Source organism: Ovis aries, chromosome 19 (assembly GCF_016772045.2).
Source record: "Ovis aries strain OAR_USU_Benz2616 breed Rambouillet chromosome 19, ARS-UI_Ramb_v3.0, whole genome shotgun sequence".
Classification (NCBI taxonomy): domain Eukaryota; kingdom Metazoa; phylum Chordata; class Mammalia; order Artiodactyla; family Bovidae; genus Ovis; species Ovis aries.
This window is the reverse complement of record NC_056072.1, coordinates 26,083,677-26,100,514: the sequence shown is the minus strand read 5'-3', so window position 1 is coordinate 26,100,514 and position 16,838 is coordinate 26,083,677. Positions and strand designations below refer to the sequence as shown.

The following is a 16,838-nucleotide window of genomic DNA, read 5'->3' as shown; positions in this document are numbered from 1 at the left end:
ACACACACACACACACACACATACATGGACATATTGTATATTTATATTTTTTAGTCTCCAAATACTGTAATGTCTGAAATATTAGTAAAGATCCTACATTATCTTTTCAATTGGATAAGTTTTAAAATATATCTTTAATTTTTAAAAAACAGAATGAAACCTATCTTTTCTTCCCCTTCCAATTGTCACAGCTTTTTCATGGCTTGTGTCTCAGTCAGTTCTGGCTGCTACAGTAAAAATGCCATGGACTGAATGTCTTAAACAACAGACACATATTTGTCACAGCTCTGGTGGTGAGAAGACCAAGACCAAGTCACTGACAGATTTAGTATCACCGGCAGCTTTGGTGTCTGGTGATGACCTACTTGCTGTTCACAGCCAGTCATCTTCTTGTAACCTCACATGGCAGAAGGGAGCAAGCATGGGCATGACATAATCACCTCTCCAAGGCCCTACCCTCAAATACTATTATAATATATGGGGAAATAGACTTCAACATAGGAATTTTAGGGAGACATAAACAATTAAGTCTATAGCAGTTTATAAGATTTCTCAGATTATTTTAGATACCTTTTTGTATTGTTATATTCAGTTAAAAAGATGTATATATATATATATATATATATATATACTTTTTATTTTAAAATGTCTCAGTTTTATTTCTGTATATTTATTTGTAAATAAGTTATGGTTTTTTTCAGGGTTGATAACTTTAGTTTTGTCTTACAGATTCTTGTGGAATAAGGATGACAAGCCTTTTAATCTCTCTGACCCTCGGATAATTGTATCTAACAATGGGGGAACTTTCAGGATACCAAATGATGGGCACATATCTCACTTTCAAGGAAAATACCGCTGCTTTGCTTCTAATAAGCTGGGGATTGCCATGTCAGAAGAAATCGAGTTTATAGTTCCTAGTAAGTATTTCAGTGCTTCCCAGGTGGTTCAGTGGTAAAGAATCTGCTTGCCAATGCAGGAGACATGGGTTCAATCCCTGGTTGGGGAAGATCCCCTAGAGAAGGAAATGGCAACCCACTCCAGTATTCTTGCCTGGAGAATTCCATGGAGAGAGGAATCTGGCTGGGCTACAGTCCATGGGGTTGCAAAAGAGTCATACACAACTTAGCATCTAAACAGCAGCAGTAACAGTAAGTATTACAGAGGAGATTTCATTTAATATTTTAGTGAAGTTTAGTAGGCGTTTTACTAGGCTGCAATGAAATAAGATTATTGATTTAATTAGCTTATAATTGCTTTATATTTTATTTATAAGGGAAATTATCTTCCAGGTTTTGATATTTAGAAGTTGATGATCTTGACAGCGACATACTTTCGCTGTGTTTCACTAATAATACATGTAACATGAGGAAAAATAGTATTTGTTTTGCTTAATCCAATGAAGTTAAATAGTTAGATTTGGCTGTGTTATGCTGCAGTCACAAGTAATCCCCAAGCCCTTGTGTTAATACAGGGTTGTTCCTTGATGAGGCAGTTTGCTGTAGTTCTGGCAGCTCTTCAGAGCAACTGTTCTCCATGTAGATTTTCAGAGATCCTAACTGATGGATATACCATCATCCTATCTCTGCACCATGTGAAACTTATACCATCTGGGTCAGAGAGTGGGGGTATAGAACACTGCTTCCTGCAAGAAGTTACACAGGCAGCTTCTACTCACCTTGTTAGGTGGGGCAAAACAAATGGCATAGCCCCACCTAACCTCAGTATGAGTGCCCAGTGATAATAGTATATGTTAGTAATATCTTCCATAGATCATAACCATGGGAAACTACAAGTTCCCTTACCATTAAAGCTGTTATTTATCAATAATTATCCCCAAGAGTAAGCAACTTCTTTATTACCAGATCTGATCTCTGTAGCATGGGATCTTTGATGACTGACTTTCACATTTGGTCATTTATTTTCCTGAATTTTAAGGTATCCAACATTACTCGATTCAAACCAAAGGCTTTGAAGGAAAAATTCTTGGATATAAAACTGCCGAGAGGTTCTATTTTGCAATTTCTTCTTGCAGAGTTCTAGACCTTTCAGGATATGGACACCTTATGCTGGGGGAATAGAATGTACACAAACCTGGGGAGAACAAATAATGAAAAACATGTGTGTCATCCTTGAAGCTGGAACAGGAAACTGGGTTTAAATTTTTTTAAGTTTTATGTATTTTCTAGAGGAGAGACTATAACTCAAATTTAAAATCTTAACAAGTATATGTCTTAAAATGTATAGAATAGTTACAGGATACATATAGAACAAAATATGAGTGATTATGAAACTCTGGTATCAAGAAGAAAAAGAAAAAGGCAAGAAAGGAGAGGGAAAAACTATAGAAATAAATCTAAACATATCATTAATTAAAGATGAAAGTAAACTAAAAGCTCCAAAATTTAAAAAGTTATAAGCTATTTACCACATTACACATTTAAAGCATGAGCAGATAGAACTGTTGAAACTAAAAGGGGGAAAAGATGTTCCATCTTTTAAATAGATAAATAGATATCTTAAATAAATGCTGTTCAAAAGAAAAGTACATATGGCTCTATTAATATCAATCAGAATAGACTATTTTATAAAGGCTCCCTGAAGATTAATGTACCAGGCATATGTAATATGAAGGTGTATGGAGAAGAAATAGAAGTTAAGTACAAGGAGAAATAGACAAATCTATCATAGTGATGAAAGATGTTCACATGCGTGTTTCATTATTTGGGAGCTCAAGCAGAGGAAACATTAGAAAAGCACATGGAGGATTTAAAGAACCCAATCACAAACTCTAGCTAATCCGCATGTTTAGAACATTATACCTGAAACTGCAGAGTGTTTTTCAGTATTTGATAATACGTTAGCTATAAAGTAAATATGACCAAAATACAGTTGAGAAATGGGTTTTTAAAAAATAATCCAGAAAAAGCATTACCAATGGATATAACTGAAGATGATATTAATGTATTTATAAATAATTTTACAGATCTCTAAGTTGGAGAAAAGAGCCTGATGCTGGGAAAGATTGAGGGCAGGAGGAGAAGGGGATGACAGAGGATGAGTTGGATGGCGTCACCAACTCAATGGACATGGGTTTGGGTGGACTCTGGGAGTTGGTGATGGACGGGGAGGCCTGGCGTGCTACGGTTCATGGGATCGCAAAGAGTCGGACACAACTGAGCGACTGAACTGAAATTGGAGAAGGAAATGGCAACCCAGTCCAATATTCTTGTCTGGAGAATCCCATGGACAGAGAAGCCTGGCAGGCTATCATCCATGGGGTCGCAAAGAGTCAGACACAACTTAGCGACTAAACCACCACCACCGAGTAAAGAGCACAAAAGGAAGTGGCAAAAGATATAAACTTGCACCTCAGACTGCAATGGCCAATACAAATGTAAACATGCACTTAATATAATTAGTAATCGGAAATAGATCTATGGTAACCTAAATAATACAAGCATTTGATTCCTGCAAAATTGGGAAATACAGCAGAGTCTGAAAGTAGCAGTTTTAGGTGGGACTTTGCGGCCGGCATAACAGGTATCCACTGTGGAGAGTCCAGTTTACTGCTTGGACTGTGGAGGATATTGGTCGCTGCCTACTTAGTTAAAGATACTCTCTCCAGTGACCCAGAAATTCCTCTTTGCTCATGTGCACGTGCCCCTTACCTGTGAGCGCCAGGAATAGCTGTGGCAGCATTGTTTGTGTTTTAGAAATATACTGAACAAAAACACAAGTTCATTTGTGATATAATGAAATAATTGTGGCATGTTCATACAAAAATTACTCAGCAGTGAAGACTGATGAACCTTAGAGATGTGTTGAACAATGAAAGCAAATCTCTAAAAGAAACATAAATGTGACTTCATTTATGCAAGGTCAGTATATGTAAAAATGAATACAATATTGTTTAGGATTATCATTTCATATGGTAAAATCATAATGCAGAACATTAAAGAGAATGATGAAAACAAAGTTTAGGATGGTAGTTACCTCTAACGGGATGTGGAACAGCTAGGATCTACACCAATAGAAAGGTGACGGTGCTTTTATGTTTCTCTTACGATGGGTGATGGGTCAAGAGTGTTGCATTTCTTTCTTTTTATTCTTTATACTTATTTTATGCGGTCTTTATGTATACAAAGTTAATTAGTATGTAGCATACTGATTTGTCTTAGGCATACTGAATTATTAAGTGTGAGGTTAGAGCATAGTAGTGGGCACAGTAGTGACGTACAGACTTGAAAATTTGCCTCTGGAGTTTGGGTTTAAAATGACGGTAGGGAATATTCTTGAATTCTGGGTCAGAAAATTGTAATCGAGAATCATAAAATCATATAGATATAACTAACTATACAGCTATAGTTATCATTCTATATTATAGAGTATATTATTATAAACTATAATATAGTGTATAATATAAATAAGTAAGTATATAATAAGTATAATAAGTATATAATATAATTAACAAATAAGATGAGGAAGTAGGAGACAGAGGGAGAGGAAAGGAAGATATAAAAAAATCTGTTGTACAAGACAAGGCATTAGGGTGATCCCTAACCTGAATTCTAGTGGTTGCTATGGAGACACAAAGGAACAGGCAGTTGCTAGACCTATAGCAGAGAAATGGCACATTTTAGTATAAGGTTCTGCAATTAAAGGATTTTGAAAAGAAAATGTTCTCTGTCATTATCAAAGCAGACCAAGTGAAGGCATGAAAAATGTAAGGGTAATTCTGGCCAGAATTGGCTAGTATTGTAATTAAGAGATGAGAGTTGAATCTGAGCTGTGTAGTGGATAATTGTGCCATTTTTTCTGCTGCTGTAGAAAAGAGGAAAGTAAATTAGATTTCTCATGCATCATTTCCAGCTCCTCCTAAAATTACTTCATCATCTAACACCTTTCTGCAATTATTTATATGTTGAATAGGACCATCAGCCCAATTCTTAGGAGTTTATAAATCAGAGACCATTAAAGGCTTCCTACAAGTTTTATCAATTGATTCTTCTCTTAAGGTGCAGAGAATTGATTCTTCATTTATATTACACTCTGATATGATATGAGAGTGATATGAGTTTTAAAGTTTGTAAAACTTTAAAGTTTTAACTCTCATTTCTTAAACTTTTCTTTAAAAAAACCTAAAGGCTAGATTCTAAGTTTGAACATAGGTACAGTAACTGAAAATCTGGCCATTACCCCTTACAGACAGAAAAATCTATACACTGTGTTTAGTTATCTACCCCGATGGCTCAGTGGGTAAAGCGCCTGCCTGCAATGCAGGAGACCTGGGTTCGATCCCTGCATTGGGAAGTTCCCCTGGAGAAGGAAATGGCAACCCATTCTAGTATTCTTGCCTGGAGAATCCCATGGATGGAAGAGCCTGGTGGGCTACAGTCCATGGGGTCGCAAAGAGTCGGACACGACTGAGCAAGCTCACTTAACAAAATTGCAGTTGACTTTGCCAGGAAAAGTGAGTAAAAGAAAAAAACAACCAAATACAATGTACTGTTTTCAAATATGGAGAAAATCATTCAACTGAATGGATTTTCCAAGATATGGCATGGTAAGATAGGCCGTGAATTATTCAACAGATCTTCATTAAACTCCCTTCATGTGTCAGACACTTTTCTAGTAATTTGAGATACAACAGTGAACAAAAGAAAGACTGTACCCAAGAAACCTAAATCCTGTGGGTGTGGTCACTGAGTCTGGAGAGAAGGTAAGCTATTTTCTTGCCTTCATTATGACAGATATCAGTGAAATTAGAATGATGCTGTAAATAATTCCGTTTTGGCTGTTCAGTTTTATTTATCCTGAGAGCACAGATCAGCCTTCTCCACTTAACATTCTTAGTCTATCTTCAGTTCAGTTCAGTCGCTCAGTCGTGTCTGACTCTTTGCGACCCCATGAATCGCAGCATGCCAGGCCTCCTTGTCCATCCAACTTCCAGAGTTCACTCAAACGCATGTCCATTGAGTTGGTGATGCCATCCAGCCATCTCATCCTCGGTCATCCCCTTCTCCTCCTGCCCCCAGTCCCTCCCAGCATCAGGGTCTTTTCCAGTGAGTCAACTCTTCCCATGAGGTGGCCAAAGTATTGGCGTTTCAGCTTCAGCATCAGTCCTTCCAATGAATATTCAGGACAGATTTTCTTTAGGATAGACTGGTTGGATCTCCTTGCAGTCCAAGGGACTCTCGAGAGTCTTCTCCAATGCCACAGTTCAAAACCATCAATTCTTCAGCACTCAGCTTTCTTCACAGTCCAACTCTCACATCCATATATGAACACTGGAAAAACCATAGCTTTGACTGGATGGACTTTTGTTGGCAAAGTAATGTCTCTGCTTTTTAATATGCTGTCTAGGTTGGTCATAACGTTAGCCTATACTAATTTTTCTTATAGATTGTGTGTATTATTTACACATCATAAATTTTACCAGCTTCTGTACACAGTGGTTTCTTTTATCATAAAAATTTTCAGTTCAGCTATCATTAGAAGCCAGTATTAGAGCATTTCCCTCATCCCTGAAAGATTAGGTGCTCTCTGTCCCCACGCCCAGGCGGTCGCCAGTCTGATGCTTGCCTCTAGAAATGTTTTTTTCTGAATATTTCATGCAAATGAAATCATACAATATGTGATCTTTTCCATCTAGCTTGTTTCCACTTAGCCTGATTTTTGTGATTCATTCATGTTCTAGGATAAATCAGTAGTTTGTTCATTTTTATTGCTGAATAATATTCATATAATAATGATACAGATATACCACATTTTGTTTATCCATTCACCAGTTGATGTCCTTTTGGATTGTTTCTAACTTTGACTATTATTAAAAAAATTAGTAATAATCAGTAATGTTAGGAATATCCATGTGTAATTTCTGTGGAATTTTAAAAGCATTTTTTGTTGTTTGGAAGAGACTTTGACTGTCAAATATATTAATCAGGATATTAAAGGCGAGAATGATATCATCCTGTCCTGTTCTTCATTCTCTATATTGTCTTATAAATGCTGTGTGAATTCTTATCATCAGTGATTGATTTACTGGCTAAAGATGAAAAGAATGAATAAAGGTAAAAATGCGGTATACATTACTCGTAAAGTAATGCAAGGAATAGCAGGTTTAGGGGTGAAATCATCCGTATGTTGTTTTCATAGAAACTACCTAGAACTTCTAGTGTGCTGGGTTTCTACATTTGTATGAATTCCTCAGGTCAGTTTCCTTAAGACATATCTTGGCTATTTACTGCTCTAATTTGGGAAGGGTAGAATAGCAAAAGTTAGGGGTCCAGTGGTATACGCTAATTTCTTCTACTAATATATGTCGACTAACCTTAGGAGGATCAATTTGTTCAGGAGAGAGTGCAACTCAGAGTTTTAAAGGTTTAATTAAAGCCGAGGATTTTGCCCTCACGTGTCCCAGTATGTGAGTGACTAGAATGAAATGGAATGCATTGGTCGTCCTTCCTTAGTGTGAATTCATTACCAGTTCATAGACTGAAAGGCAGTGCTATTTCTCTGTACTTCTAAGTGGGTTAATAGGGTACTCTACAGGAAATGGGAATCAATTAAATCTCTTTGCAGACAGAAACTGGAGTTCAGGGTGATACAGCATGTGAGCTCAGTGGCTTGCATTCTTGATAATGATGCCAGACTGTCAGCAATTTGCTGAGCACATACAAGGGAAATGGAAGGCACTCAAAAGCTCCCCAGGCCAGTCCTGTAAACAAAGTGAGAAGTCAAAATAGATAAAGCTCTTTGGCATAGGAAAGGGGACAGAATAATTCATTAAACAAACCATAGATTCTCTATAAGATACAGTCTTTCATCCCTCAGGCACCCTCCCTACTTTCTTTGATAAAGTTAATTCCAAATAGTTGAATGAAATGTAGAAGTTGTTATGATATAGGCTACATAAAGATCAAAAACAATAGCAAAGGAAAGCCCTTTGTCCCTTTGCCCATCTCTATACAATGTGGCTGGGTTTACCATGTAAAGTGAAAATATTTGAATAAGAGCCACCATATTGAGTGATTTTTAAGTGCCCGACACTATGTTAATTGATTCATATGAAATAGTTTATGTAAACTTTGCCACAAATCAATGAATTAGGTGTCATGTCGAATTCCATTTTATGAATGAAGAAACTGAAACACATTAAGTAATAGGTTCAGGTCACATAGTAAGGGATGAAGCCAGGATTCAGCCCTAAGCAACTGGCTCCAGAACACATGTTTATATCCGATGCTACACAGTGTTGCCTATGCTTTGATTATTCTGTTAACACATCCTCTGGATGAGCTAAAAAGCATTATCCTTCTTTGTTGGAAATAACCTTGGCAATAGGTTATCAGACTCAGAGAGAGACAGAGAATATAGGGAGACTTGATTTTATTCTTTGGGTATCAGAGAAAAGATACTCTGTAGGTAACATAAAGATAATCTGTAGGTAATGTAACTTGGTAATGATTAGGTCACCAGTACCTTTTCATTGACGTGGTTAGTCAGAATTACTTGTATTTCATTAAATTTCTCTGAGGACATTTCATTACCAGTTCTTTACTGTTGGTTTCCATGTGGGACTGTGCAACTTGTCCTTAAGAAAAGCCTCTGAGGGAGGCTTTTGAGGAGACCAGAGAGATGAAGTCCATGGGGTCGCGAAGAGTCGGACACGACTAAGCGACTTCACTTTCACTTTTCACTTTCATGCATTGGAGAAAGAAATTGCAACCCACTCCAGTGTTCTTGCCTGGAGAATCCCAGGAACGGGGGAGCCTGGTGGGCTGCCGTCTATGGGGTTGCACAGAGTCGGACACGACTGAAGCGACTTAGCAGCAGTAGCAGAGAGATGAATTGAAAGGATTCTAAGATACCAGAGAAAAGTAAAAAGGGGGCACAGAAAGTAAGGATAGTGGTCTGAAGCAAAATAGCCAGTTAGTTTTAGTGTCCAGGCCAGAGCTATTTATAGGCTAGTCTGTAGATAAAAAAATTGTTTTTCACAAGTCTGCTTTATTTCAAATATAAAGATGTTATTTTTTTTTAGTATATTAGTTGAAAGAGTTAAGATGATGAGTTTCAAAATTGTCAGTACCTCAAGTATAGAGCCCCTAGAGATTTTGTATTTGCAGGTTTGCTGTGTGTTGATAGCTTCAATAAGAAGACTGCTGCTGATAAGTCGCTTCAGTCGTGTCCGACTCTGTGCAACCCCATAGACAGCAGCCCACCAGGCTCCCTCGTCCCTGGGATTCTCCAAGCAAGAACACTGGAGTGGGTTGCCATTTCCTTCTCCAATGCAGGAAAATGAAAAGTGAAAGTGAAGTCGCTCAGTCATGTCTGACTCTTTGCGATCCCATGCACTGCAGCCTACGAGGCTCCTCCATCCATGGGATTTTCCAGGCAAGAGTACTGGAGTGGGGTGCCATTGCTAGCATGTAGCTAATTTGTCTCTCTGAAAGGCTTTTCATGCTAGGTGGGTTTTTAGGGAATTGGGCCCTTCGAGTTGTTACTAGAAGTTTGTCTGCTACACTGAGTAATGAATGTGGAAGCCTATTGAAAATAGTAAAGGGATCGGTGCTATGCTTTGCTTGATTTTCTGATGAGGTAGACTGATAGGGACTTAAATGTTTATGGCTTCATCTAGACTTGATATGGGATTCCAAACATTCTTCAAATCCTAGTTAGGTAGATGCTAATGTAGACTTGGATGCTGATCCCTTTGCAAAGACACCATTCCATGATCAAGTCCAGTCACAATTAAGTGATACACAATTAAGTGATTTTGCTTTTGGTGTTAATAGAGCACTCATTTGAAGTGTGTTGGTGAGCTCCAGCAGTGTAGTTGCCTCATACAAAAGAAAAATGACTGTTTACAATTCATGTTTTTAAAGTATTGCATCTGTCCAAACTCAACAATGCTAATGTTTATCACCAGAGAAATACAGTTAGCAAAAGTCATTGGTTGGAGTTAAATAGTCATTTTTTAAATTGAATTGAGGTAGATGTCATGCTTGCAGTTGTTATAATAATTAAATTTCACATTTATTTGTGGATGTTAAAATATTCACGTTTTTGCTTTGCATCAAATTTATAATATAGTTTGAAAGTCAAAGAGTAAGATCTAAAAAAAACCCTGACAAATTTATATCCTTTACAGTGTTTATTCTCGGGCATTAAATTATTAAATATATAAATATTCTTCCCAGTTTCCAGGTATTAATTTCACTCTTTGGTTACAGCTGTTCCAGATTTATGGTATGTGATAAAGGCTTTGGTAGACTTCTAAATCTTATTTTATCTTTTTTATTATGAATGCCTTGGAAGCCAGTTGAGTAACATAGTTACACTTTTGTAATTAGAATTTTATAATCTAGATTTAATTAATGCAAGAATGATAGTGCTTCACTGGCGATACTATCTGTTTGAATTATTAAATTTTTTCTAAAGAGACAGCTCTCCAATTAGGGCTTTATACAACTTAATTAGCGACTTTACATTAGATACCACCCAGGGAACTGTGTATTCATATTTGGCACTGTAAAGTTTGCTAGTTGCAAAACAGGATTACATGCGTCTTTCATTTCCTAATCTGTTTCCCTTCCTCTTTTGCTTCTATCATCTGAGTATAAAGAGATCTATAAATAGATTCAATAACTACCAAACAACACTGCTAACTTCAATAACAAATACAGAGCTTTAGTTAGAGCGAGTTTCACTAAACAAGTGATTTGAATTTGGAGCTTAGGGTACATACTAGTTCTGTAAGTTACTGCACTTTACTTGCGTAAGGTATATTTCTGCAAAATGACTTGTTTAACATTTGCTGTCAGTCAAAGCTAAGGCTTTACCAAATAGGTGGTATCGATAATTTATCAACAAGGTACATGTAGGGGATATACTCAGATGTTCTTCTGTCTTTTGTTGGAAGTTTCATTCTACCTAAAGCAAAAGCATGATTCTAAGATGGTTCAGTTCAGTCACTCAGTCGTGTCCAACTCTTTGCAACGCCATGGACTGCAGTGCGCCAGGCTTCCCTGTCCAACACCAACTCCCGGAGCTTGCTCAAACTTATATCTATCAAGCCCTAGCTTTGACTGACACCAAATGTTATACAAATCATTTCGCAGAAAATATACCAAATTCGTGTCCAAGATGGTTCCTATCTCAAATTTTATTTCCAGACTTGCCAGGAGAAATTTTAGAATGAGTAGACTGCGAGGGAATCCAGTGAGGACTGTCACATGCCAGCGCCTGTCTTTTGAACTGGCAAAGGCAGTGTAATAAAGACACTGCCCCCTGCAATGTTAAGCTGTGAAAGGTCCTTGAATTTAGACAAAAAGCAATTCACTGTAGCTAGTGCATCAATAAGAAATGTCAGTGAGTTCCCTCAATCACTGAGGAGTTACAGTAGGGGGTGGGGGTGAGGAGCAAGGGAACGGCACAAAGCTTCTCAAGAGGAAAATTGACAGTAAATGAATATATTTTTAGACTCTCAGGAATAATAGTAATCTTTTGTGAGCCATATTTTAAGAATGAAATATAGAGATGGATAACTGCTAATAAATTCCACCAGGTCAGGAAGGCTATAAATACCTCATATAAGACTTTTCTCATCTATCAAACCCTAAGTAATTCTATAGTGCAGATGTACAAGGAATGTTGAGGTGGAATATATTTTGAATATTCTTAAAACTTTTATAAATAACTTCATAAAATATCAAACTTCAGTGTTCTATTTCAAATTCTGCACTGTTGTGACTTACATTCTCAGTAATTGCATTGACCTTTTTAGGAAATTGATTCCAGCATGGGAAAGAAACAATATTTTCAAATACTGCAAAGTCTCCTGTCCTACATCCATTTCATTTCACTTAAAATTTTATTTACTGGGAGTGATTCCACCAATGTGGATGGCTCTCTTTGCAACTTCTAGTGGTCATGTTTGGCTTTTCATTGTATTCATACCATTTTTTCCCCATGTGGGCTTTGAATTGTGTATTTTGTTTGATTATGATCTGAATGGAATATTTGCCAGTCGCATTCAAGGGCTTCAGAATAAAGCAAAAGACAGAAAATAAATATTTGCCTAAAAATAAATCACAACGTTTGGAGAAAAATGACACCAAATCTATGAAAACTTAAAACAAGCAACTCCTGTGACTCAGAGCTTATACCTCGTCACTGAGAAATGTGCACAAGCGTATTGTTGCCTTATTGATGTCAAAGCAAAATTATTTGTTATCTCCAGTTACAATGCAGAATATTGTAAAAATATTCTGCAGAATGCAGAAATATTTTTAAAGTTGTATAATGATGCAGCACAGATTGTTAACCTTATTTTCCTCTGCAGGTCATAGACAAGAAGATTTAGGGTGTTGAATTTACTAAAAATGTTCCAATTTCTACAAGAAGAATGCTTTAAGATAATACTTGTAACATTAAGCATTACTTGTAAGATTAAAATTTTTAAACAGTGTCTTTAAATGTTTTTTTATATCAGATACTCCAAAATTTCCTAAAGAAAAAATTGACCCTCTTGAAGTGGAGGAAGGTGATCCAATTGTCCTTCCATGCAACCCTCCCAAAGGCCTGCCACCTTTACACATTTATTGGATGAATATTGGTAAGTAATGTTCTGTTCTATCAATAAGGGGACATTTTAATTTGATGCATTGTGTCAAATGACATACTGAAATGAAGGATACAAAATTAATATGAACCTATGAATGTGAAATCAAGTATAGTTTAAAAACTATTTCCATCTATAGTCTGCTCTAAGTTGTGAATATACACGAAAGCACTAGAAAACCACTGAATATGTGTTGATTTTGTCATATCTGGAAAGAGCAGAGTCTGTTAATACGATACAGTATGTCAAATTGAGAATGGCTTGTATCTGTGTTGCTAGCTGTATATTTCTCTTTTAATATGTTGCACCTACTTAATACAGTGCTGCACAAATTATTATTAGTATTAGAAATTAGTATTAACTTCTGTGTTTAATTTTCCAAAAGCTATTATCAGCTCTTGCATTGGGATTCCAGCTTCTTGTAAACCCTACCTCTGGCATGTGCCTTAGCAGGTCTATCTAAATCTTTTCTCATTATGACCCACAGAGAAAAGTAATAATCGTACAGTATTTGGAAGAAAGCAAAAGAAGCTACTCTTGGTTGTAGCCAGAGTTCCAGATTCCACCCATCCTAGAACCTAACTAGGCTGTATCATGGCAGAGGGATTAATCACTTCTATAGTAAGACCAGACTTGGGAGGAATAAGAAGAGCCTACATGAAAAACAAAATAATGTGAAAGAAAGGATGATGAAAAAAGGTGACGAGGCATAATAAAGGACAATTGCCCCTTTTAATGAAAAGATATTTCTCTTCCAGAACTAGAACACATTAAGCAAGATGAGAGAGTATACATGAGCCAAAAGGGAGATCTGTACTTCGCAAATGTGGAGGAACAGGACAGTCGGAACGATTACTGTTGCTTTGCTGCGTTCCCGAGATTGAGGACTATTGTGCAGAAAATGCCAATGAAGCTAACAGTTAACAGTTGTAAGTTGAAATAATTTACTGTGCCAGCATGAATGTGGAAGACAAATGTGTCTGTAATTTTATTCTGGTTGAAGCCAGTTAAAGCTGGATTGATATTTTCCAGCATTGTTTAGTTGAACTCTGGAGACTCCTTCCAGATGAAAGAAACATCTGCAGCTGCGCATCGACAGTAGCTCTGTCTCCTGCAGCCAGAAAATCAAATCTCAATTCACAGGACAAGTGATTTCACTTGAGGACTAGAGAGTCGAGTCACTATCCTTGTGTGAAATACAGAACAAAATTCCAGGGTTTTCTCAGCAAGTCTCAGGCTCAGAATCTCTGTGATTTTGGATAAACTGGCAAGGCTGAACATGTGGGAGAAAAGAACAGAGTCAAAAGCAACAAGAAGTAATATGATCATTTTTATCACATCGAATTTTTCTGTATTTCCCAAATTGGCAAAGTTATTTGAATTGCTTCTCTTTCCTACTTGATTATGCAGATGGCATTCTGGGTTCTTAAATTTGAAAACTGTCATTATTAGTCGAAGAAATAACCAAGATTCAAAGGGCAGAGATAATCTCCAGAAATTCATTGACTGAATAACTGGCTCTGGTAGAGTCAAAAGTTGGCATGACCATTCCATTGTCTAACGTGGTTCATAATTTTTTCATAATTTGGTTCATCAGTTTGTTGTGTGTTGATTCTCTATGCCAGCGCTTCACTATAGCATCCTTCAGTAACGTCAGTTCTCTTTAATGGAGCTCTAATTTGTGTCCTTCCACCTGGATTTCGTCTATGGTAGCTCAAGATTAAGCTCTTTATAAATATTTTTCAACTATATTCCCAAAGGCGCTGTTCTAGTGAAGTATGCTTATACCTCATTTTGTAATTTTTGTAGGAGAAAACTATGGCTTTTCATTGTTTTGATGTCAGCATCTACCATTATGTTTGTGAGTTTTTTCTTCCATTTTTTTATTTCAGTAAAGCATGTTAATGACTCGAGTTCATCCACAGAAAATATTTCCAAGGGTAAGTTGATGACATGTAGAATGTTTACATTTATTTTCACCTGTGGTCTCTCATTGTCATCTCAGAATTTGAACTTTAATACCTTCTGAGTTTATTAATATATTGATACTCTTAGTAAGGAAAGGGTTAACACAGAGGGTTCTATTTTCTATGTAAAAGGGGGTAATATTTACGAATGCATAACTATATAAATACACCTATATACTTATTGATGATATAATTACCATAAGTAAATACATATATATGTATAACATTTTTTCATGTAGTAATTATGACGGATCTCCCAAAATGCCCCTTATGGTTAATCAGCAGTTTGGCAGAGAGCTGCTACATGAAGAAAGGGAAAAAGCAATGGTTGAGTGTAACAGAAGTAGCGAAGGCATTGAGTGTAAGAAAGTCAAATGGTTATTTTCCTTTCTAGACCTCTTGAAGTACTTACTACACAACTGTCCATTGTGATTCAGTGAGAAAGAATATAAGTTGCAGCATTTTCCAAGCTCACTTGTCTATGAATGGTTTTTATTATTAAAAAAAAGTTTTTCACATAGAACATTTAACCAAATTATATAGTAAGTAGTTTTTCTACAGAGAAAAGAATCATTTGTCTGAATGCAACAAATATTTCTTTTATAATTGGCACCAGCAATGAACCCTCCATGATAACTTCGGTAATCTAATATACTGATAACATCACCAGGGCTGGATGAGGGCTCTCCTTGCTGTACCCTCAGTTTGAAAATGGACTGATTAGGTGTATATAGGCAACATCTTTTCCTTTGATGTCAATAACACAAACATATATTGTTGTATCTTTTCAGCACTCAATAAAATCATTACACATGGATGGGAGGGGAGTTTGGGGGAGAATGGACACATGTTTATGTATGGCTGAGTCCCTTTGCTGTCTATCTGAACCTATCACACAATTGTTAATAGGCTGTGCTCCAATATAAAAGTGTAAAAAAAAATCACACCATATAATACATGTTCATATTTTTCAAAAAACAAATAAACACTTGTAAGGAAGCTATGGCAAGGTACACACTGCTGTTAGTACCTTTATTCCTCTACTCTGATAGCAGCCTCACCTCTACACTTCGCATATCCCATCAACTCACATTGACATTGGATGTGAAACAAAATTTGTGTGAACACTTGGAACGGAAATCAGAATCTGCATTGAAAATGGAAGCTTCCTCATTTTCCATTGTATTTGAAAGGCTTCTTAGGAAAATGGGGCTTCTCCGGTGGCTCAGACAGTGAAGAATCTGCCTGCAATGCGGGAGACCTGGGTTCGATCCTTGGATTGGGAAGATCCCCTGGAGAAGGGAACAGCTATCCATGCCAGTATTCTGGCCTGGAGAAGTCTATGGACTGTATAGTCAGTCCATGGGGTCGCAGAGTCAGACAGGACTGAGTGACTTTCACTTTACAAAAATTAGAAATGGAACATTTCCTCACCAGTTACTGAGATGGCTTGTGAATCTTTTTGTACAACAGTGTCTTTGAGGATACAAGACTGAAAGTAGAATCATCTCATTGATAAATTCATAGATGCCTGATGTGTACCACAGGCTTCTTGAATCAGAGTTTCTGGGTGTAGGGACCAGGAAACTGTATTATAAGAGGAATCCTGTCAGATACTTAGGCACATTCAAGTCAAGAAAAATACACACGGCCATCAAACATGACCAAGTATGATTAAAATGTGGAATATAAAGCTATTGACTGTCAATGAACTTAAGACTTTCATCAAGAAACTAATTATCTTGAACACTGTTTGAACTTCTGAATTTGAAGATGTGGTTTGAATCATAACCTTTATAAAACTTGATGCAGCACTTAGTTAATGTATCTGAAGGGCAACCCATGCTTCCTGGTAAGAGTGAAATCTATTTAAATAGGAATATATTAAAATGTGTCAAATATATGTGAAATAAATGTGTGAAAATAAATATCTGTATGTAAATATACATACATACACACAGGTCCATATGGTTAAATACGTTTTAGGAAGGATTGAGTGCCAAAGGAGTTTCTTAGTTTGAACAAAATCTGAGTCTTTTCTATTCTGTTCTGTAGCAAATTCAATCAAGCAGAGAAAACCCAGACTATTGTTGCCTCCTCCTGAAAGTGGCAGTGAGTCTTCTATCACCGTCCTCAAAGGGGACACCCTGCTGCTCGAGTGTTTTGCTGAAGGCCTGTGAGTAACTTGACCCTGTTCATGACTCTTTCCTTTCTGTTCTGTAAAGAATCAGATAGCAGTGAAGAGTGTG

At 36.8% G+C, this 16,838-nt stretch overlaps 1 protein-coding gene across 40 annotated transcripts in view; it reads left to right on the top strand.

The window, feature by feature from the left end:
- The window catches only part of CHL1 (cell adhesion molecule L1 like), a 229,243-nt gene that overhangs the window by 141,832 nt on the left and 70,573 nt on the right, over positions 1 to 16,838 (top strand). For 31 of the 40 annotated variants that reach the window (XM_060402878.1, XM_060402858.1, XM_060402866.1 and 28 more), the window contains 5 exons: positions 730 to 917; positions 12,494 to 12,616; positions 13,381 to 13,551; positions 14,515 to 14,562; positions 16,645 to 16,765. In XM_060402878.1, coding sequence (XP_060258861.1) covers positions 730 to 917; positions 12,494 to 12,616; positions 13,381 to 13,551; positions 14,515 to 14,562; positions 16,645 to 16,765 — 651 coding nt within the window. The remainder of the gene's footprint in view (positions 1 to 729; positions 918 to 12,493; positions 12,617 to 13,380; positions 13,552 to 14,514; positions 14,563 to 16,644; positions 16,766 to 16,838) is intronic. The other 9 variants (XM_060402885.1, XM_060402862.1, XM_060402864.1 and 6 more) reach the window with 1 other exon arrangement.